At 37.6% G+C, this 23,247-nt stretch overlaps 1 protein-coding gene across 1 annotated transcript in view; it reads right to left on the reverse strand.

The window, feature by feature from the left end:
- wdr18 (WD repeat domain 18) overlaps nucleotides 1-23,247 on the reverse strand; it is a 99,971-nt gene that overhangs the window by 57,353 nt on the left and 19,371 nt on the right. Inside the window, exons 4-5 of the mRNA XM_039655908.2 lie at nucleotides 23,087-23,228; nucleotides 414-557 (exon numbers count right to left, since the gene is read on the reverse strand). Coding sequence (XP_039511842.2) covers nucleotides 414-557; nucleotides 23,087-23,228 — 286 coding nt within the window. The remainder of the gene's footprint in view (nucleotides 1-413; nucleotides 558-23,086; nucleotides 23,229-23,247) is intronic.

The raw sequence follows: 23,247 nt of genomic DNA on the forward strand, positions 1-23,247 counted from the left end.
CTCACTTGAGTTCTCAGACATTTGAAGGATCAGAATAGATGATCGCAAATCCCAGCATATAAATGTTTAACATCAGAAATTGAAATTGACTAAGTTTTCTATGAATACGATGTGAAATAAAAGAAATTAAGATTTGACGGAAAATTATTTGACACTATTTATCTCTAATCGCTGCCAAGCTGGAGTCCAGTAAAAATAACTAATCTTCTCCATCTAATGCAGTGAAGATAAGACAGGGTGCATTATTGCTTATGAAACCCCAACAGGCTGCTCGTCAATGTGCTATGGGCCAATTAAATGTCTCATAAACAACTTCACAATGGTGTCAAAAACTCTATTACAAAAGGTCTCATTGGATATGCTTTCAGAATAAATGCCAGTGATCAGGAAATGCTGGCTTTTAAAGTGCTTACCGTGCTGCATAGAGACACCTGAAAAATATTGCCGTCACTGCCTCCACAGAATAGGAAATACTCGCAGGGGTCAAAGGTCACTGACATGATGCCAACGTCGAAGAGAACAGACAGGAGCATCTCCCCAGAGGAAATTTCCCAAACCTATGACATGAGGAGAGAGAAAGACATCAGGTCAATAAACATAAGGTTGTCAAAAATCATGAAAACAAAAATCTTTTTTGAAACATGTGCCAAGTTCTAAGGCCCCGTCCACACTACTGCGTTTTCGTTTAAAAACGGAGACCGTTTGCACCTCCCGTCCAGACTAAAACAGAAAAAATGAAGACCTAAAATGGAGAAATTTAGAAACGCTGCAGCTCCGTTTTTGCGTTTTGAATCTCCGGAGGGCGTATTAATGAAGACGGGACAAAACAGAGGACTTTAGAAACGATGACGCAGAGGCCCACCGTTTACACCGGCACACGCATGCCCATTGTTTTAATGTGAACGGAAATCAATTCTAATAAGCAGATAAAACGCTGGTGTGGACGGAGATCATATTTGTTTTAATTCTCCATTTTTAAACGAAAACGCAGTAGTGTGGACGGGGCCTAAGAATTAATTTATGTTCCCATCATGTTTCTTAAAATGTTAAGTATACATACACAAGCAAATACATACTTTTTTTTTTACAAATACATATTTTTTTAATCCAAAATATTGCTTTTTATATTAAGTTTCCTATAAAAAAAGTCACATTTTTTTATATGATCACTCCAGTAACTGGGCACAAAAGAACCATAAAGGTATTATACGAAAAGTGGTATTCGATTCTGTCGAGTCACAATCACACAACATGAGGTGAGGGATATTTCCCCCAAATGCCAATTCTAGGGATACTCTCTATAACTGATCAAGTCAGCTCTATCACCAACATGTTAACTTTGAAACAAGGTACCTGGTTTATATTAGACCTCGTTTGCACAGTTGGGAAAAATGCATATAGGGCTGTCGCTTGCCCCCACCTTGAGTACTCAAAAAACAATACTATATTATGCTAATTCCAGCATGCAGGCCACTTCTGAAATTACCAAACCCCCTTTTTATAAAAAAAACAAAAACATCATAGTATGGCCAGAGGACACTACCACAATTCTCCAGGATTGCTTTCAGGAGACAGACTGGGACGTTCCTACATTAAGAAGAGCACTGATTATGTGATAGTCACCAAAACCATCACCATATGTGCCAACCAGAAGCCATGGTTTACACCTGAGGTCCGTGGACTATTAAAGACCTGAGATGTTGCATTCAGATCAGAAGATAAACCAGTCCTCAAAGAAACAAATGCCAATCTGTCACATAGCATCAAAGCATCACACACAAAAAATAAAAATAAATCAACAATCACTTCACCGACAGAACACACAGAGCCTGTGGACAGCCATTCAGACCCTTACAGACTACAAGCCTCTGCCACAGGTCTGTGATGATGACACATCCACCCCAGATGCACTCAACCACTTGACTGCTATGCACGGGTTGAAATGCAGAATGACAGATTTGCACTGAAAAGAGCCACACCTCCCAATGACCAGCTGATCTGTCGGTCATCAATCGACACAAGAAGACCCAATCTAGTACTAACCCACGCAAAGCTGGGGGTCCTGACAACATACCTGGCCATAAACAAAAAGAATGTGCAGAACAGCTGACAGATGTCCTAACAGACATCTTTAAAACCTCACGGAGACAGGCAGTCATCCCCACGTCTCGTCACCACCACCGTTACTAAAGAAGTCATCCATGACCTGCTTGAATGACTTCCTTCCCATAACACTGAACCTGATCATGAAGTACTTTTAGAGGTTAGTCATGCATCACATCAAGTGCAGTCTCCATAACAAACTCTATCTGCTCCAGCTTGCTTGCCCATCAAACCATTCTGAGGACAATCCAATATCCTCCTACCTCCACAACAGTTATTATTATCTGAACTTGGTAGGCCACAACACCTCCCTCTTTAACTGGACCCTGGACTTCTTAGGAAGACCTCAGTCAGCCCATGTCAGCCACAGCACCTGCCGTACTTAGCACAGGTGCCCCACAAGGCTGTGTGCTCAGCCCGGCGCTCTTCACACTTCTGACCCACAAAAGTTCAGCTCTAATCACATCAAGTTTCTGGATAACACAACTATGGTAGGCCTCATCAGAAACACTCTACAGAGAGGAAGTGGCAAAACTCTTTCAATGGCATGGTGCAAATAACCTGTCCCTCAATGTAGTGAAGAAAAACAAGGTTTTAAATTGACTTCAGGAGAAAGTCTGTTAAACACTTCCCACTGATCATCAACAGCTTGGCCATGGAGTGAGTCAGCATCACTAAATCCCTGGAGGTGCACACCTTGACCATCTCTGTTGACAACCTCTACACTACATCATTCTCCAAGAAGGCCAAGAAGTTCCCCCGCTTACTCTGCAGGCTGAAAAGAGCAAGTCTCCCTCCACCCATCCTCAACACACTCAGTCCGGTATGGAGACTGCAGCGACACACGATGGAGTCCGCCTTTGTAATTGTTATGCTTGAAGTTAACGCAAGCGTTTCTACTTTTTTTATTGAAGACATTATAAGCAAAGAAGAAAAGCCACAATATAGAACAAATAAATGGAAAGAAAAAAAAGACACAATTACAGGGGTACATAACTTATCAGAAAAAATTACATATCAAACGAAAAGATTAAAAGACTTACATATTTCAATTGTTTTTAAAGCTTTCTTGGTATACGAGTTAGAGATAATCCGAAAGTAATGTTGTATTTGCAAGCGTTTCTAGCTAAGACGTATGGCGACGTACACAGTGACGTAACAACGTCGTTCCCTGGGAGCTCTAGTCAGTGGAAAAACAAATAGGTTCTGAAGCGGTTCGCAAGTTGAACCAACTTTGAACCAGCACCAGTTCCAAACCAGTTCTTTTTTTGGTGGAAAAGGGGTATATGTATACTAAGTAGCTACAGCTACAGTACGCTCAGTATATATCTAACAGGGCCAGTGCCTATAGTATGGAGCACCTGAATTATCACAATTGTAGTTAATTATGCAGCCTCTGAAATATTACTTTATTACAATAAATAAATAATTATGTTATTATTAAATTAAATTATTAATTATAAATAATTAAATAATTGGCTACAATGATTACTGGTAGTTTGAAAAGTTTGTAGCTAGTTATTTCATATCTTCTTTCCAGAAAAAGCTGTTAAGGATGACAGCCACATTGTCTCACTCATCACAGAATGTCCAACTAGGTGGGGCTCAAGGCAAAAGATGATGGAGAGGGTCTTGGAGCAGCAAAGGACCATTCCTGATGCCCTATCGGCAGACCGGAAAACACGGCATCTGTTTCCCTCCTGGCAGGACCTGGATGTACAGTACTTGAGTCTGTTAACTTGGCATTACACCCTTTGCAGGAATTTACTGATGCTCTTTCTGGGGAAATCTATGTCAGTGTTTCATTTGTGAAACCTGTCCTTCATCTTTTAAAGACATCAGTTCTTGCAGAAAAGAAAGATGACACAGATTTAACCAAGTTCATTAAAGTGAAAATCATGGATTACATGAATACAAAGTATGATGACCCAGGAACAGAAGAACTTCTGAACTTCAAGTTTACCTACATCAGCAGTGAAAAAGTTGAGGGCATCAAGAGCAGAATCATGTCAGAAATGAAACACTCGACAGAAGGAGGGGAGACCTTCTGAGAACACAGAGGCCCAGACCACGGAGCCACCCAGCGAAAAAAATGACAAAGCGATCATTGGGCAGTTTGCTCAAAACAAAACCAAGCCCAACTTCAAGAGCATCTTTCATGCATCTGGAGCAAGCTGTTGAAGCTGAACTTAACAGCTATTTGTTCTCCCCCAGCATTCACAGTGAAGCAGACCCTTTGGCCTAGTGGAAAGTCCACCAAGTCACCTACCCTAAGGGCCCTTTCCCTACCTTGCTTGGTCTGGACTTCCGGACTTTTCAGTTTGGTCCGAATCAAAATTACAGGTGTGAAACCTTCCCCGGACCACATTTGGACAGCATTTCTGTATGGTTCAGACTTTCAGACCTTTACACAGGGGCGTCGCACCCGTGGGGGATGTGGGTGTTTTAACACCCACACTTTTCCCGGTGAGTGTGTTCAACTCCCACACTTTTTCTGCAGTTTTTCCGCAGTTTTGCACAAACGCCATACTACAATCGCTCCTCCGTTTCTCTGGCGCTCTGTGTGTGCCTCCCCTCAAACATGACACCGGCTGATGATTGGCTGTTCTGCCTCAAGTCCCGCATCTTTTGATGTGTCGGTCAGCTCGTGCTGAGGAGGCGTGAACTTATGTTGTTTTTTACATCTCCCTTTTCCATTCCAGGTACTTTGAATGAGTGTTTATGCTTTCGAGGTTTTTAAATAAGCTTGATATGTGTTTGATAAGATGTTATATTTATGTTTTATTGACATGTCCAGTATTTTCGTTATTATATTTCGTATTTTTGGATAAACAGCACAAGACTTGCGTTATGCATTCTGTTGCTGTGTGATTTGAAGAAAAATGCGTTCTTTGCTCACGATCAGCATGGTGTTCTGGTGTTTTCTCCTAAATAAAAGCTCAAGGGTTTATTTCTTACAAGTGAAGAAATTAGGACAAAAGTATTGTAATTTCCATAGCATAATATAAAATATAATGTAATGTAGACTGAGACTCTATATCATAACTATAAAGATGTTTGAGCCCTCTTTAGGTAAGCTACAAGTCAATGCTTTTTCGTTGTTCAATGTGCACAGGCCTGGGTCGAAGCCAGTTGAAGCTCTTAATTTTGAACTCTCAATGTGCTCCAGATTGATGCATTTAACCTTAAATTGTGCAAAATTTTCTTCCGGGCGAGCATGCCCCCGAACCCCCCTAGAGGGACAGGGGTCTACGTAACATGCCCAAATTTAAATGGCACATCCATCCCCCAGACTTTTCAAAAGCTTGCTACGCCACTGCCTTTACAGGAATATCCAGTGGTTCCTGCATAGCCGAAAAAACAGGTGGCAGGAAAAATGAGCTGTTAAGATTTTCGGAGAGGATGCGAGAGAGGGATGAGAGGACGGGGGGATCAATGCCACCTGATGATAAAGAAACTGCTGTTGGTGAAAGTTGGTGCTGCTGGTAATTATGCCATAAAAATAACAATATAGTTGCACCGATTTGCATCTATTCATTCATGTTGTCAAAGTTACCCGCCGAATTGACAACAAGCTGACGTCAGACGCACGCCCATTTACAAACCAATCAATGTCAAGATGCAGCCCACATAGATGATGATGACGAACATAAGTATATCACGTAGAGTTCTTTAGTGCGCTCGCATAATTGCAGTCTGAAACCAAACCAAAACTTTCTGAAAGTATAAAGCTTATCAAAACGTGAACTTTGGTTCAGACCTTGGCGCAGACTTTCAGGTGTGAAAATGCCCCAAGCTGACCAAACTTGCTCAGAAGTATCTTTTGTATACCTGCAACTAATTCAACCTCAGAGAAGCTCTTCAGCACTTCAGGGAATGAAGTCTACATATATGTTTGAAACCTAGCAAAGCTAGCATGCTGGTTTTCTCAGCTGAGAACTTGCCCTAAATAGATAACCAAGGCAGTAACTTGCCCTAAGGGGCAGATTTTTTTTTTTTATTTGTTTGCTGGTTTTATGAGGTTGTAGTGAGAGCCATTACAGTTATTTTAAACGGACATTTTTATTTTATGTCATTTCTATTTATTTAAATGTTGTTTCCCCATGTTTTTTTTATTCAAAGACAGATGTTTTTGCTGAGTTTAAGACAAGTTTTTGTTGAGTTTTATATTTTAAAAGGAGCAGGGGAAATTGAACGTTGATTTCTTATAGTTGTAATGCCTATGTGCAATTTGTTCAATAAAATCATGTCCAAAATTATCTATTTGCTTTCTTTATTCAGTGGGAATAGGCAATTCAATGTTTAGGTTCTATGTTCGCAAATAACCTATTAAAGCACATGGGAACAGTATAACTAACATTCACATTTAAATATTTATCGCTAGTAATATCATCATCGCAATATTGAACAATGTTATCACACATCGCAGCTGTTCCTTATATCGTGCAGCCCCAGTTATGTGTATTTATATATGCAACAGTGGTCCTGTGAGGCACAACATTTCGTTCCTTTGTATGTCTCTAAAATACTTGACTAAAAGTATGATTAGTGTGGTCCGTAAGACTTGTATGCAACCTTCTGAAGTCTTATATTTTATGATAGAAACTGTCCAAAATGTAAGAAAAGCAATTAAAATCTTGACCTTGGTGACAGTTCATGAGAGAAGTCATGATATCTGCTTTGTGAACAAACCGTTCTTTTCCATCAGATCTTTCGATGTGATTCAGCTGGATAAAAACGACTACATAAAATCATTAGGTTTTTGATGTTTGCATTGATCAATCTAGAAATTAATCATGAGAGAGGCAGACAGAGAAAAGAATAAAGAGACACAGATAAGAGTGAATAGAAAAGACAAAGACTTATCCATCACTCTGTGTATGTCAGGACTGTGGTTCCCCCAGGATGATATAATCCACAAAGATCTCCAACATCTACACCTTTCCGTTCCAACTTCCAGCGTAACAGTAACACTTCTGCCAAAAAGTCTGATGATCTCTAATTGGTTCAGGGGTAAGTGGACATTAGAAAGCTCAGAAGCTCAGCTTTGGAAAGCTCAAGTTCTCTGCAGTGAGATTGCTGAGCCAACAACACAAACTTTTAGTCCAAGTGAAAGATCTATTCTTGCAGAGCTAGTAGCTAGAGAACAACCATTATTCTTTAATTTACAGCTGCTTTTTAAAGGATCTTTAATCAATTGAAATTGTGAAGAGCAAGAACATACTGTGTGTGAGCTTTTACAACGATAATTTAACAGAGGAGCTCCGACACCCTTCCCTGCTCGAGAGTCCAGCTGGATTGATGTCCCATCATAAAGAAGACAAACTGACCGTGAAATAATTTTGACTGAAAAGGATCAATGCCCATGACCCTGTCGTAAAATGTCAAGAGCGAAAGGAAACTGCCCATTATTTGAATAGTCACTTTTACTGACTGAGAAAAGATATTCAGAACAAAAAAACATATAATATAATATATCGATATTTATGTACAGCCCATTCTCACCCCCAAGGCGTCACTTAACTGACGCCTTGGGAAGCATTTGGACATGCTTCAATATCTGACGCTTTAGGCGCCCTTTAGCGTCAGTTAGATGACGCCCTAGGATCGCGTCATGTAAGTGACGCTAAAGGGCGCCTAAAACGTCAAATATTGAAGCATATAAATATATAAATCAATAATAACAATAATTGTAATAATTTATTTAATTTAAAATTATATTTAAAATACAATTATATTCTAAAAATGATTATATTAATTATAAATGCATAAACATGATTAAAATAATAGATTTAGAATGTAATAATAGCAAATTTGTGAATTTAAATGAATGCTAAGTTTAACTTAATAACTTAGTAAGTTTTTAAACAATATCGACTCACAATTAAAATGAAAAACAAATATATACACATTTAAATACATACATGCATAAATGACAAATTCTAAATTCTAAACTACTTTGTGATATATGTATATATATATATATATAATATATATATATATATATATATATATATATAATACAAATGACAATAGCAAAACTAATATTTTAAGAAAAACTTGAAATAACAATGAGGATAGAAAATGAAAAAGTTGATTCAAATTTTTCAAAACACCAAGTAGACATCAATTAACCAAATCAATTGTCCAATTATATCCAGCAAGTATGTCATTCTATGGCCTACACCAGAGAGAATTCAAATCTTGAAAACTGTGAGAGCCCTAATGAGAAACCACAGACATAAAAGATTACTTCTAAACATGTAGGGCAAAGGTCAGGTAATGTTCAACAAAATTAGCTGTCCATATTAAATCAGGCTGTCCAATACTCTAGTCAAAGATCATGTAGTGTTTCAGTGTGGACAGTTCCTACGTGAACTCTGTTCTAGTTTGTCAATGAATGCAGACGTCAGATGTTTTTAACCACATTAATACCCAAAAGTGATCGGTCTGCAGTTTGACACACCTCTCCATCAGGCTTGTGCACAGTTCAGAATTGAATTGAGAATAAATACTAAATTCTTAATTTTTTTCGTGTGTACAGTTAGCAGTTCCGATTACATCACACAGCAGTGCAGTATACACTGTATTAATAAAACAAAACCACATAATTGTACGAGATATGTGGGAAATTAATGTGGGGAAAAAAATACTCTAAATAAATTTGCCACAAACTGAGAAAGTCCCCTGTGAGATTCAACACATTCTTTCTGTTGTGTGACTGTGTGGAATTTCTTTGAATTGACATGAATTTAATTCCACTTCCTGTCATTCCAATTCCAATTCAACTTTCTGTGGGGCGGAGTCAATTCAATTCAAATTCCAATTCATGAATTGAATGGAAGCCAATTCTGAAATTCAGAAATTTGCACAAGCCTGCTCTCCATCCCTCTTGTGCTAACAAGCCCAGCTCTATGTGCACCATGAACTCCCAGAATCCCCTCACGGCAACGACAGACAGAGTAATTCATCTATGGTGACTGACAGAATGTAATCCACTGTAGCTGATACTATTGAGCTCAGATGACTAATGAACAACAGTGGGACGGATTAAACATCAAAAAACTTGACAGATTGCAATCTGATGACGACAACTTTGTCTAAAGGGGACAGAACACAAATGTCGAGTGACTAGCCCAACAAATATCATGATGAAAAAAAATTCACTGTTTAGTGGGAGTTCGAGAAGCAGCTTTATAGAACACTCATGGAAAAATAAAGAAAGAAATGGCTAAACACTAAGCTTTTAAATGAATCGCATTGAAAAACAAGTTGCATGGTGATGCTCCAGAGCGGTGTCTTTGAAAATCTGGGGAGAAATACAGTATAATAATAAATGCATCTCTAGGACAGTGAAGCAAGAAGGAAGAGGTGCCATTGTGTGCAGAGCCTTTTAGCTACTGGTATTGGTGAGCTAATTCACTGTGAAAAGTCATTTAAAAAGTAATTTAGTCAATTTACTTTGGAGTATAATGTGAATATTGTAGAATTTGAAAAGACAATTGAAAAGTTGTCATCTAAAGTGGAATGATCAGATGTTATTTTTTAACAAGAAAACACTCAGGCCTCACAACTGGGAGATATTTTCAACAGCTCATGACAATTAGTATTGTAAGGAGATTTTTAGTGCTGTCAAACGATTAAATATTGAATCGCGATTAATCGCATTTATGTCATAGTTAACTTGCGATTAATCGCAATTAATCACACATTTTTATCTATTCTAAATGTCTCTTGATTTCTTTTTGTCCCATTATTTTTTCTCATTTTAATGCTCTTATCAACATGGAAAAGTGGATTGGCTTGCTTTGTGCAAATGTTTTTTTTATTGAAAACAAAACTGTGTTCAAATTCACACTAACATTCTCACTTGGAGCAAATAATCTCTCACACAATGTAACACTGTCCATCAATAAAAGTGTGAAAGAAATAGTGACGAGGTCCTGATATTGACGAGGGGGCAGAGAATTCGCATGAGCTGTACAGTATGTGTGTGTGTGTGCTTGGCCATCATCAAGTAGTGTTTCAGACTGGACGTGCTGTGATGATGATAGCTCAGTTCAAAACGACAAAAAAACACATATCACTTCGGTCTTGTCAATTGAACCATTTGGCATCTTTTTAAAAGTAAACTTTCCATTCAGAATCTTATTGGCATCCATTTCAGCGTCTCGCGCTCATCATCCACTCAAAACGTAACGTTAACCAACTATTTGGCCGGCTCGCAAGCCCAAACGAGTGTGTGGGGCGTGGCTGTTGTTCTGTTTACGGTCTAGCTAGATCCGCTTGCAATAAATGAAGGAACAAAACATCCTCGCGCGGCTAAAGCCATTGAAATGCATGGGTTTTATAGAACAGCGCACGCATGCCACATGCTGTTGCAAAAGCATGTGAGAAAAAACTACAAAGCTTGCTAGGCCAAAAAGACCGCTAATTGCACAATAAAAAAAATGGATGCCATTAAAATAGGTTTGCGTTAACGCCGTTAATAACACGTTTAATTACATGTTTAATAACATGATTATTATAGTTGTTATAGCTTTGAAAACTATATTTTGCACCATTTTTTATTTTGTTTTAAATTTTAGTTAAGTTTAAGTAAATTTAACTTGTTTTATTTTATAAATAAATATTTTATTTTATGTTAAACATAAAAGAGGCTTTGTAAGACAACTTCAAGAACAAAAGAAAACTATCCCAAAATCAAATGAAGGTCTATTGCATTTGAACCTAATCCAGCAAGATGTTGGCTGCATTTCAATCTAATTTAAACAGGATCTTCAAAACTCTTCGGTTCAGTTAACAAAAAGGTGTCCCTGTCGTTCAGTAAAGTGGTGGATGGTAAAGCATGCAAACAGGATAAAGTGCAGATGATGACAAAGTTCAAGTTGAGTCCTCTCAACACCTTGCAGCCTCGAGTTATTGTATTTGCAATGCTCATCAACTCTCTCAGCACCGATTATCTCACACACTACTGTACTGATTTAACACTGAACTGATTTCAGCTGAATAATGATGAATAATGATACTTGATGTCAAGATGTTATAACAAAGACATCTTATACAATGTCATATTTGCATTCAAAATGTCATTATTGAGCAAAATACACTTAATGACAATTGTCATAAACATGTATAAACCTTACTTCTCATTCAAGACATATGTCATGTCATAATAATAATATTTTATTTAAAAGCGCCTTTTTGAACGTGTACAACATAAAAACATCAGAATATGTAAAATTAAACAAGAGAAAAAAATAAAATATAAAACATAGCACAAATACAAGTAAACAGGACAATAGATGTTTCACGGTAAATAAGATATTTTGAACAGGTAAGTCTTGAGTATGGATTTGAATTCTGTGAGCGAGTTTATGTTCCTCCTAATGTGAGACGGAAGAGAGTTCCACAGTTTGGGAACAGAGCAGCAGAAGGCTCTGCTCCCCATAGTACTGAGGCAGACAGAAGGAACAGAGAGATGAGTGGAAGACGAGGATCGGAGAGTGCGGGACACGGTAACAACATGGAAGAGGTCAGAGATGTAAGGAGGAGCGAGATTATGGATGGCCTTGTAAGTAAGCACATACATTTTTGAACTCAATTCTACGTTGAACTGGTAGCCAATGTAATTGTTGAAGAATAGGAGTAAGGGAGGTTTGATTATAACATGTGCTGCCGAATTCTGGACCAACTGAAGTATATGTAGGGTTTTATGAGAGAGACCAAAAAGAAGAGAATTACAATAGTGAATGCGTAACCAGACTGTGAACAAGGATGGAAGCAGAGTCAATGGTAAGGGAGGTGCGGAGCCGGTTGATATTACGGAGATGGAAATAAGCTGACCGTGTGATGTTATTAATGTGAGATTGAAACGATAGTGTACTGTCGAGGATGACATCAAGACTTTTGACCTGAGGGGAGGGGGAAACTGTGGTATTGTCAATAAGGAGAGAAAAACTGTCAAAATTCAGAGAGTGTATTATTAGAGCCAATAACAAGAAGTTCTGTTTTATCAGTATTTAATTCTAGAAAAGTAGAACTTAGCCAGGATTTTATTAGGGATGCACCGAATATTCGGCCGCCGAAAATTTTCGGCCGAAAATGGCCCAAAAGTGCATTTTCGGTTTTCGGCCGAAAGACTTTTATCACCGAAACAATACGGCCGAAATGTTGTGATGACGCAAACAGAAACCGCGACCTTCACGTGCTTGTCTGAAGCAACATTTCTGCGGTGCGGACGTATTTCAGTGTATCTGAACCCGCGAGGAGACGGAAGCCTTGTTTATCCACCTATATCTGCTCTAAACAACGCGCGCCACCATGACGACGATTCCGGTTGCGAGCGGGTCAAGAGCGGTGCGCGCGCTGTCTGTGGAGTCGAGTCTCCACAGACAGCGCGCGCACCGCTCCAAACGGTCGAGGCGTTTATACTTGACACGACAGGGGACGACTCAAGTAACTGTCCTCTAACCATCAGGAATCGGTGAGAAGAAGAAAGATAAACGCATGGCAATGCTTATTTTTTAGTAGGCTATTCCACCACCAATACAAAAATAATCATGTAAAACCCAGTAAACCCTGAGATTATTACTTGTGACATTACAAAAAATATGTATATGGGATTGGGAACTATGTATGTATAGAACTAAATTAATGCTCTCTTAAATATTTAAATACATTCACTAAACATGTTTCATTAAGTTTCATGTACATTTGTATTACACATGGACCATTGTTCATTTAAAAAGGCTTTTTATGCTATTGTATGCCAAATTTTTATGTAACTAATGTAACTAATTTAGACATGCAAACTGGGTGCTGGTTTGATGAGAAGTTTGCGCTCGGCTTTGTTTTTGAGAGAACGTTTCATTTTAAAACCTTTCTGCAGGCCAGTAGATTATTATTTAGTGTACACATGAGTGGGGTCAAGTTAAACATTTTAGTTTGAATTTTATTTTATACTGTGCATTGTGCTAAATAAATATTTGCATAATTTGTAATTGATTTATTCTTTGAAAATGTGATATTAATATGCAATTGCAATGCCTTGATTTTAGTAAAGTTTGTACACAGTCATAGCCATAAATGCAATGATACTAATAATTCTTTCGGTGTTTCGGTTTTCGGTTTTCGGCCTTGGTTTCCTCTTTTTCGGTTTTCGGTTTTGGCCAAGAATTTTCATTTCGGTGCATCCCTAGATTTTATTTCTTGTAAGCAGGAGATGAGGGAAGGGGGAGGAAATATGGAATTTGGTTTACTGGAAAGATAGAGCTGGGTGTCATTCTACGGAAAATACTGCCAAGTGGTGAAATGTATATAATGAAGAGGAGGGGCCCCAGGACAGAGCCCTGTGGCACTCCTGAGGTGACTGGAGACGGCTGGGAACTGAAGGATTTGATAGTGATGAACTGAGTGCGGCCAGATAGGTAGGACTGAAACCAATGTAAAGGAATGTGTTCATGGTTATGAAGGTGTCATGTCAGTCTTATGCACAGCCATTCAAGTAAAGTGTTACCAAAATACTCACGTTTCTAAAGCTAAAAATACAGAATTATTTGAGACAAACATGCTTGCACTCGGTCACTGGCTAGATATATTTAAAATAATGTGGGATCTGTATCTTAAACCAGCCATGACAGTATCTCCACAGGAAGCCCATGACAAGCATCACTCAGAACAGCCGAGAGCAGAACGCGTCACAGCCTTGGCCCAATTAAACAGTGCGAGCAGCATTCCCACAGACACCACAAACAAATTTTTAAATCGCTGACTCGTTAGGTATGGGGGTTGATCGATTCTAATGTAGATAGGTCCTGGGACCCTGACAGCAGGCACGGCGTTCAAATGGTTTTCAACAGCGTGAGACGAGGCTGATTATACGGGAGCCACGAGCATGTTTTGTCAGGACATTCATTCCTACAACGATCTCGGGGTGTTCGCTGATACTTCCACATCCCGCACCTGCGTGGCAGTCACGGTCCGGAGAAAGAGAGGGGTGAGTCACCCTTTGGTAAACTCCCCTTTATTATTACCACAGACAAACACACCTCATTCTCCCATATCTCCTCACTAGAGATCAACTATGACAGCAACTGGTCCTGCAAAATCCCCATGGGGGATTGTAGGTAATGAGAGAGTGCACCCAGTGTGACATTGAAGGCCTGTGTACTGCGGTGCCACGGGCACACCTCGAGCTTAAACAAAGACTAAGCAGAGCCAGTCGTTCATGACAGATCCTCGGAGCATGTAGCCTGTAGATCAGTCATGCCTGTGGCTTCTTTATAATGGGCTTGATTATTGGGATAATCCTGTCAAAGCAATGTCAATGAAAGCAGGCATAAAGTCTCAACCAAAATCGTACCAGAATATCCTTAGACGTGAAAAATAGATCAGCATTGAGAGCTGAAGTTTCAAGGCTTAAAGCGTGAAGGATCAAATAGCTACTCCACTTCTTCACAGTGTATCAGCATAAAGGACTGGAAATTATTCATCGCTGAGGTTCAATGATCACACAGGAAACACTTAAAGTGAGTCCACAGGGCCCACATCTCTGGCTGACCTTGGAGGGATGATGTTGCTGCAACCTCCTTTGATATTTTGATGCTTGAGATTTAGAGATTCACATTCTTGAGTTTGATCTAAAAAAAGTGCAGTTTATACTCTGGATTTAATCGTAAGAATGTCTGGGAGGGTTCCAGCATCCATGTATGATTATTTTTATAAGTTAAAGAGAGATTAGTTGGTTGATTCCGATTAAATATTGTGCATAATAAATTAAAGCTAAAATAATTTAAACAAATTAAACTCTTGCACTGTACTCCCTCTTTTAATGCACTTTAGACATTGCACATAACACACAGTACACACACACAAAAAAAATTAGGAGAAGATAGGGACTGAAGAGATGTGGGGGAAGGTTATCATATATTATCTTATTATATCATCTTTTATTTTATACAGGGTTGACAATGGCAATTGGTACATAGGAAAAAGGATAAAAATCGACTAATACAATATTGGCAATATGGTGGTAGTGGGGAGTGGGGGTGGTGATGGTAATGACAATGGCAATAAATAATAAATGGTTACTTTGTTTACGCATACACACACATACACACACTCGCACCCACTGACATACACACTCAGATCAAACACTTAAATCACTCTGTCACTTCTGGAATTATAAGATTTCTCACTACTGCACTATATTGGTTTGTATGTATGTTTGACTGTTTAATAAAAAAAAAAAATAATAATAATTAAAGCTGCAGTGCGTATTTTTTTTTTTGTATTAAAAATTTACAAAACTTATATAAGCGAGTACATCATGAATTAATTTTCCAAAACATGTTTGTCTTATTCTGAATAACTGTGGTACACCTATAATTACACCTATTAGCATCTGACTCTGGTTCTGTCAATCCTTTAAATCCTTATTCTCTTGGACCTAAGTGCAGTTTGACACCGTCAATCACTTACTACTGTACAAGTTAGTCAACTTAAATCTGTCTTTGGTGTAACGGAGACTGCTGTGGGGCCTCATTAATAACCGTTGCTTATGCATTAAACAGGTCCTGCAAGAGACTAACGCTACTTCCGACACACAAGTTGTGATTTATAAAAACAAACTTGACGGGAAAATTTGTGCACCTGCACGCAAACTCTGACCATTGCGTACTAATTCTGGAGACGGAGCAGTTTAGCGATACCGATGGTGAGCTGAAGTCGGCTTTTTGGTCATTTTTAGAAAATTACACATATACAGCAAGATAATACAAATATAATTTCAATCTAGCCTATCACTTGAAGAAAACTAAATATACTGTGCATGTGGATAAAAACAGTTTAAATAAATGAATAAAATGATTTGAACTATTTTACATCTGATTTACACATTTAGCTTAAATATGCCATTCTCATTAATGGAATTAAGCACTTAAATTACATAAAAATCATTACTGAGAAGTTATTTTTTTATATTCTAATAAATAGAAATAGTTGTTGTGGATGCGATGCTTTAGAACGCTTTTCCTGTGGAATGCCGTGTTTTAATGTTTTAACTACAGCGAAGATTTCTTACCATGATAATAGCAGATTGTCTGAGAAAATATTTTTGTGCAAATATTGCACAATAAGGCCTTTCCATTAAAAATATATAAATCACTTAAAAATACTATTTGGCCAGTGGAAAAGACTGAGAAAAACTTTCTCTGAAATGTATTTTATACTATTTGATTTTATTTATTCAAATACAAGGCAAGAATAGGCCACTAAATGATTTTTAGCAATTTAATGTGTACGGCCATATCTCATATTTTCCTAATGCCTTGTACCTTTAAACATGGTATCGTGTGGATTAATATGCACATGCAAATGATATGCATCAAAACAAGGCTTTGTAAACTCCATATATGTTTGTTTTTTTCAGGGTGGAGACACGTGACACAATCTTCAGCTGACTGGGATTTATTAAGGGAATTCTACGCAGGGTCTGCATATGAAGTTTTATAACTCTGAATATTTGTTGGCATAAGCCATTTTTTGCTTTCGGGCACACATACAATTTTAGTAAGGATCCTATGCACAGTTTTATCAATGAGACCCCTCGACTGGTTCAGATCTTTTTTTTTCTGATCGCAATCACTCGCAGTTTTCATAGATGGCCACAGATCAGAGGTACACTGTAAAAAATAATCCTGTAAAAAAACGGTAAACTACTGGCAGCTGTGGTTACCAGCATCATACTGTAAAATTACGGTGTGTTACTGTTTTTGAAATTAACAGCTAAATACCGTATTGTCAGCCACAGAATAAAACTTTAATTTAGCAGCTATATGCTCAAATACAAAAACAGTAACACACCGTATAGTTACAGTATGATGCTGGCAACCACAGCTGCCAGTAGTTTACCGTTTTTTTACAGGATTCGTTTTTTTACAGTGTAGGTTCTGTTAGTACTGGTGCATGTAGTTCTGTTCATTAACCGCTAATGCACCAAAAGTTAGTACCAAAGCCTATGTAGCACAATATATAAAGTTGAAAGGTTTGGGTAAAGTCTTTTTAAAAAATGATTCAGCAAGGACACATTAAAAAGTGACAGTAAAGACATTTCTAATTCTAATGTTACAAAAATTATATTCTGAACAAGGAACCAGAACCTAAAAAAAAGTATCATGGTTTTGACCAAAATATTAAACAGCAAAGTTGTTTTTTTTTTAACATGGACAATAATAAGAATTAATGTTTCTTGAGAAGCAAATTACCATATTTGAAAGATTTCTAAAGGACCATGTGAGACTGAAAACTGGTGTAATGAGTGCTGAAAATTACATTTGAAAATATACCAAAATACAACAAAAAAAAAAACAGCAGCAACAACAAAAACGTTTATAACTATAATACAATTTCACAATATTACTGTTTTACTGTATTTTTGATCAAATAAATGCAGCCTTGCTGACAAGCATGAGAGACTTTTTCCAAGCATAAAAAATAAAATGATAAAGAGCCAAAACCTTTTTATTATGGTGTAGGGCAAATGCAGCATCAATTCATCTAGGGAATGACAAATATATGTCCTTCACAGTGGCCAGAGGGATTTTGAGCCATTCCTCTTCCAGAACAGTGACTAAGTCAATATGTGATGCTGGTGGAAGTCTTTTGACTTGCTCCTCCAAAATGCCTTAAAGTGGCTCAACAATATTTAGATCTGGTGACTGTGCAGGTCATGGGAGATGTTCAGCTTCACTTTTATGTTCATCAACCCCTTCAGGGAACAATGTTTGAACCATTGGGCACACATGGTCTTCTAAAATGGGTTGGTAGTCCTTGGCAGTGCCCATCAAGCACAGTAGGGGATGTCATAATATTGCAGCCCAAACCATCATTGATCTACTAACCGTGCTCACACTGGGCAGTAACAGCCCGGGGTGTGAAGCCTCTTTGGTGCTTCTCCACACCTTAACACTCACGGATGTGGGAACGACAGTGAAGGTGGACTCATCAGAGAAAAAAATACATGTTTCACACTATCCACAGAAACATATGGGGAAAAAAACGGTGCGTGTATATTAGACCTGTGCAAGAGGTCTTAAAGTGACAGCAGCAATTTTTTTAAGTAAATAAAATAAAATAGTGTTTTCTCAATCTTTTTCACTGGCCAAATAGTATTTTAATTGATTTATATTTTTAATGGAAAAAGATAGACCTTGTTGTGCATTATTTTGCATGAAACCATTTTCTCAGACAATCTGCTATCATGATAAGCAATTATCTATGTAGATAACACTTAAAAACACAGACAGCATGCCAGAGGAAGTGTTCAAAAGCATCACATCCAAAACAAATACTTATATTTATTGAATATAAACATGTTGTAACTTCTCAGTAATGATTTCATGTAGTTTAAGTATTTAACTCCATTAATGAGAATGGCATATTTAATCTAAATGTTTATATCAGAAGTAAAACATAGTTTAAATCATTCATTTATGTATTTAAACTGTTATTGTGAACATGCACTGTTTTATAATGGACTCATAATGAAGATTTACGGTTTTACTTCATCTGCCGTTAGATAGGCTGTGCGTCAGTTTCAATAAACGGCCCAACGCACTCGCTGGCGTGGATATTTAAGAAGGGATGGATATTTGCTTCAAGTGATAGGTTTGGTGAGTAAAACTATATTTATATTATCTTTCTGTATTATGTATAATTTCCTTAGATTTTCTGTCTAAACGTGACCAAAAAGACATTTAACTCGAACTCACCATCGGTGTCGCCAAACTGCTCCATCTACAAAACGTTTGTGGGTCAGAGTTTGCGTGCAGGTGCGCAAATTTTCCCGTCAAGTTTGTATTTATAAATCATAACTTAAGCGTCGGAAGTGGCGTACGCCTCTTTCAGGGCCTGTTTTTTTTTGCGTACGCAACGGTTATAAATGAGGCCCCTGGTCTTACAAAAAAAAATCACATTACGAAATCACATTGGATAGGTCATGCTAGATGTATCGCCCCCATTGTTTACGTGGAGGAGGAGGATTGTTTAAATTGTATTGTTATGTTGATTAACATATTTATGTGTTTGTGTCAGTTTATGGTTCAAAATGGTATTTTCATGCATGTAGCTTGATGTTTAAAACAATGGGGCGGTACTTCCGTCTACGTCCATCCAGCGTGACCTTTCCAAAGTGATTACGTGATGCCTGGCGCATCGCAGACCAGCACAAGATGAACAATTGCGGTTAAAAGGTATATACATTTGTATTTTATTTAGAAAATAACTGATTGTTTTGCTAGATAAGACCCTATTCCTCAGCTGAGATCGTGCAGGACCATTTGAAGCACTTCAAACCCCTTTGAAACTGCATTGATTTGGACAATGAGGTTACTTACTTACATGTTAATTTTGAGGTGAACTAATCCTTTAATTTGTATATTTATTATCCTATTAACTATCAGTCAACTATAGAACAGGTTTAAAGTGGTGTGATCGATCAGATGCGTCTAATATTGTATGAATCTCTGAAATCGACAGTTTTGCTCATAGAGCAGGTGGAACAGTATGTTCTTGCCAATACTGTCCACCGCACTGGGCTCCAGACCAGTCCTCCCTCAGGGACATCATTCTCCTTGGCATTGATCATCACATTGTCTTCTCAGTCAAATCAAGCATGTCGCCTGAAGCCATCCAGGAGAAACTGCTCTGAGCGATGAACAGCAGGACAGGGACTACTACTACTACTTGCTGCTTATGCAGTTTGCTTCTTGCCCAGACACTTACTGACCCCATGTCATATTCATTACCAGGAAAATCACATTTCAGCAAAGTTTTGAACTTGAGGAAGGTGAAGCACACATTATTGTGCGTTTAAAACAAAGTTACACCTTTTAAAGTGTTTTAGCTGGAAGACAGGATTGCTGTAAATGCCTAACAAGGTCTGTAAAAAGTGCACATCAACAGAGAAACTTCCACTGAATGACAATCCAAGGTCTCATCACTGCAAACATTTATATAAGAGCATATTCCCACATAAAACAAGGAAGAAAAGACAGCACATCATTACGCCAAGTACCCCATTCATGACCCGATTTCTTGATGTCATCATGAGAGTTTAGCAAGTTAAATAAGATATAAATTGGATTACAAGTGAGACCGCTTTAGGTGCGTACGACAGAGAAATATGAATTCATAAATATTAATGCTTTTCAAGTGATTTTTTCAAAAACTGAAAGCTTCCCATATAAAAAAAAAATGTTGGGAGATGGCATTAAAAAAAGCACAAAGATGAGTGAGTGACACATCAGACTAGAAGGATGTGGAGATGCATTTTAAAAAGTGATCTGACATTTAAAGTAAATGTTATTTGGACGAAAAATAGACAAACGTATTTATTAAACATCTACAACTATGTTAAGAGACACAGTGCTGCCTAAGTTTTATTTATTTATTGATCGATGATTGATTTATACAGTGAGTAAAAAAAAAAAAATTTAGAAAACTTTGCTTTTTAAAGCAATAGGGGGGATAGTTTCAACAGTCCGTATACGGATCAGTCAGTGTTTCTTGGACGGAATCCCTATTTCAACACAGGAAATGGAAATATTTGTAGTTCATTCTTTTTCTTTTTTGGTAATTTAGCGTCAAATCAATCAAATTTCTGAAACTTTTTTAGAACATTGAAAATGGGTCAAATTCAACAATTTGTAAATGGAGCTACATTGACAATTTTACTGAAAGACCTATACTATGTGTGCAGATATAAAACATTATAAAGACATTCCACAAACCCTGACAATAGGCCTATGTCACGAAAATATTGAAGACCGGAAGTACGTCTTTTAGTAGGGATATGGCTCTTCCGGTTAGCTTATTACAATGGTGGAGTCCGATAGATACAGCTGGACCAAATCTCTCCACCACCTGCCTGAAGTCCCATATGACGGTGTGGTTCAGATGGTAAATGAAAACTCTCAAGTGGGAAAGCTTGAAAACTATGGTATGGCTGTCTACAACCTGATGCAGAGCAACCCAGTACACTACAACAACAGCTGCGGGTAGCTCTAGCCGTTCACCAGTAAGGTAAACGTTTCTATGGTAACAGCGAGTTTACTACGCTTAGGATTGTGGGTAGTGTAGTTTTTTTTCATAAGATCACTGATAAAACGTTTTTCTTAAAACAAGAAATGCAAAAACCTTCGTTTCACAACCTCATAGCTCGAGGTCAGTCTACCTCGAATGGTTAATGTAATGTAAATCCTTATCGAGAAATACTGTTGACTGGAAGTTCTGTATCCCTACTCCGCATTCCGGAAGCAGGAAGTGTGACATAGACCTATTATGCTCCTAATCTCAGAATTGTAAAGGACCCCCACTAAAAAATAGTGCATTACTCAATATATAATCCATCACATTTCAAATTTTAAATACTTCATTTATGAATTACTTTCACCAGAAAATTACAACTACAAACTACAACTTTATATTCCATTATAATATAATATTATATTCTGTTATATTTAACTGAAAAGGATTGTACAGGTTTTACCAAGCAATGTCAAATATAGATTTATATGTATTATATTATGTTATATTATATATGTTCCAATTCTTTCCTGTGACATGGAGGCTCAGAAAGAAGCTATAAGAGTTTGTTTAAATTCCAGAAACATTGTATTATGTGACCAAAATAACAATAACCAGAAACGAAAGGAAAAAAATAAATAAATGCAGGACTTTTAATTATAAATCAGCTCGAAATACACCGGGTCTCTTATTTTGACATGTCTATGTCTGAGTTTGAGTAATTTTACTTGATTACTACACTTAAGTTAGCCTGGGAAAACCCAGCGGTTAACCCAGGCAACTTCCAGCAAATTTAGATTTGCTCTGAAAGTTAGTCTGGCAAAGAGCTCATTCTAGCCCATTTCCAATCCGTCGAAATCGAGGCAATCAGAAACGTTGGGGAGGGCTTTACACGATGACGACAGAGCTGGGATTTTGAAGCAGATTTTGTAGCCTACATTACAATGGATGTTGCCGTCAAACATCACTCATTCGAATCAGCTATCGCGTCTGTTTTAAGCGTTTTCCTTTTTGTTAAAAACCGAGCAAAGAACAAAATACGGAGATGTTTCTCCACCCCTTAGCATACGTCATCTCCTTCATCGTTCTGATTGGTTTTAGGTCTATCCGCGACGTCCGTTGCTGACGCACCTCTGGAAATGATTCGTCTATGACGCTTTGCCAGACCATAACTCAGTTACGATTTTAAGAATGATTTTTTTATTATTTTAAGTGTATGATCTTAAGTATTATTTTAAGTATGAGTATTTACCCAAGTACAAATTAATATTTAAAAGAAAAGTTAAATTTTTGCAGTTGTGTTTCGAGGTTTGACTTATTTTTATAAAATCAAAATACAGTGGTAATTGTATAAATTGCAAATGAAAATAAAATCAGCGAGTTTTCCCCATTTATATAAAAATTCACATTTTGTTGGTCTCTATTAAATGTATGTTTATTAAATTATATAAATTGAATACATAAATAATTAGCATTTAAATGAACATTATACAATGGTAAATTGTATTTTGCACTGAGAAAATGATTTTAACAAAAAACTCCTCTCTTATTTTTATTTTTGCAAGGTTACTTCTATTCTTATGTTCGGTTTTAAAGTCAGTTTTACTTTTTCTTAAACATGTATGTTTTTGGCCAGGTACTTGGACTTTTAAGTGAGTAAAATTTTCATTCAGTATACATACTTTCAACTTAAGCATAATTTTCTATTACTTTTTACACCTCTCAATTTAAGATATTTAAGACATTTAGGAGATCCGGGACCCTGTTAAAGGATTATGATTACAGTAATGATAATCCTTTATACTACAACATAAAAATGAATGTCAGATATTGTGATGTACGTGATTTACATCCTTTATGATCATAAGAGGAGAGCGAGAGACCGAACATAACTCACCTTAACGGTTTGGTCCAGGGATGCAGTGGCAACACGGGCTTGTGGTCCCATCAGGCCACAGTGGATGCCGGTGATGGGGAGGGAGTGGCGGGAAAGAATGTGACGAGGTTCTGGTGTGCGGGACGAATCCAGCTGAACAACACTGAAACACAATACACCAT

The sequence above is a fragment of the Pimephales promelas genome, chromosome 21 (genome assembly GCF_988280905.1).
Source record: "Pimephales promelas chromosome 21, fPimPro1.hap1.1, whole genome shotgun sequence".
NCBI lineage: Eukaryota > Metazoa > Chordata > Actinopteri > Cypriniformes > Leuciscidae > Pimephales > Pimephales promelas.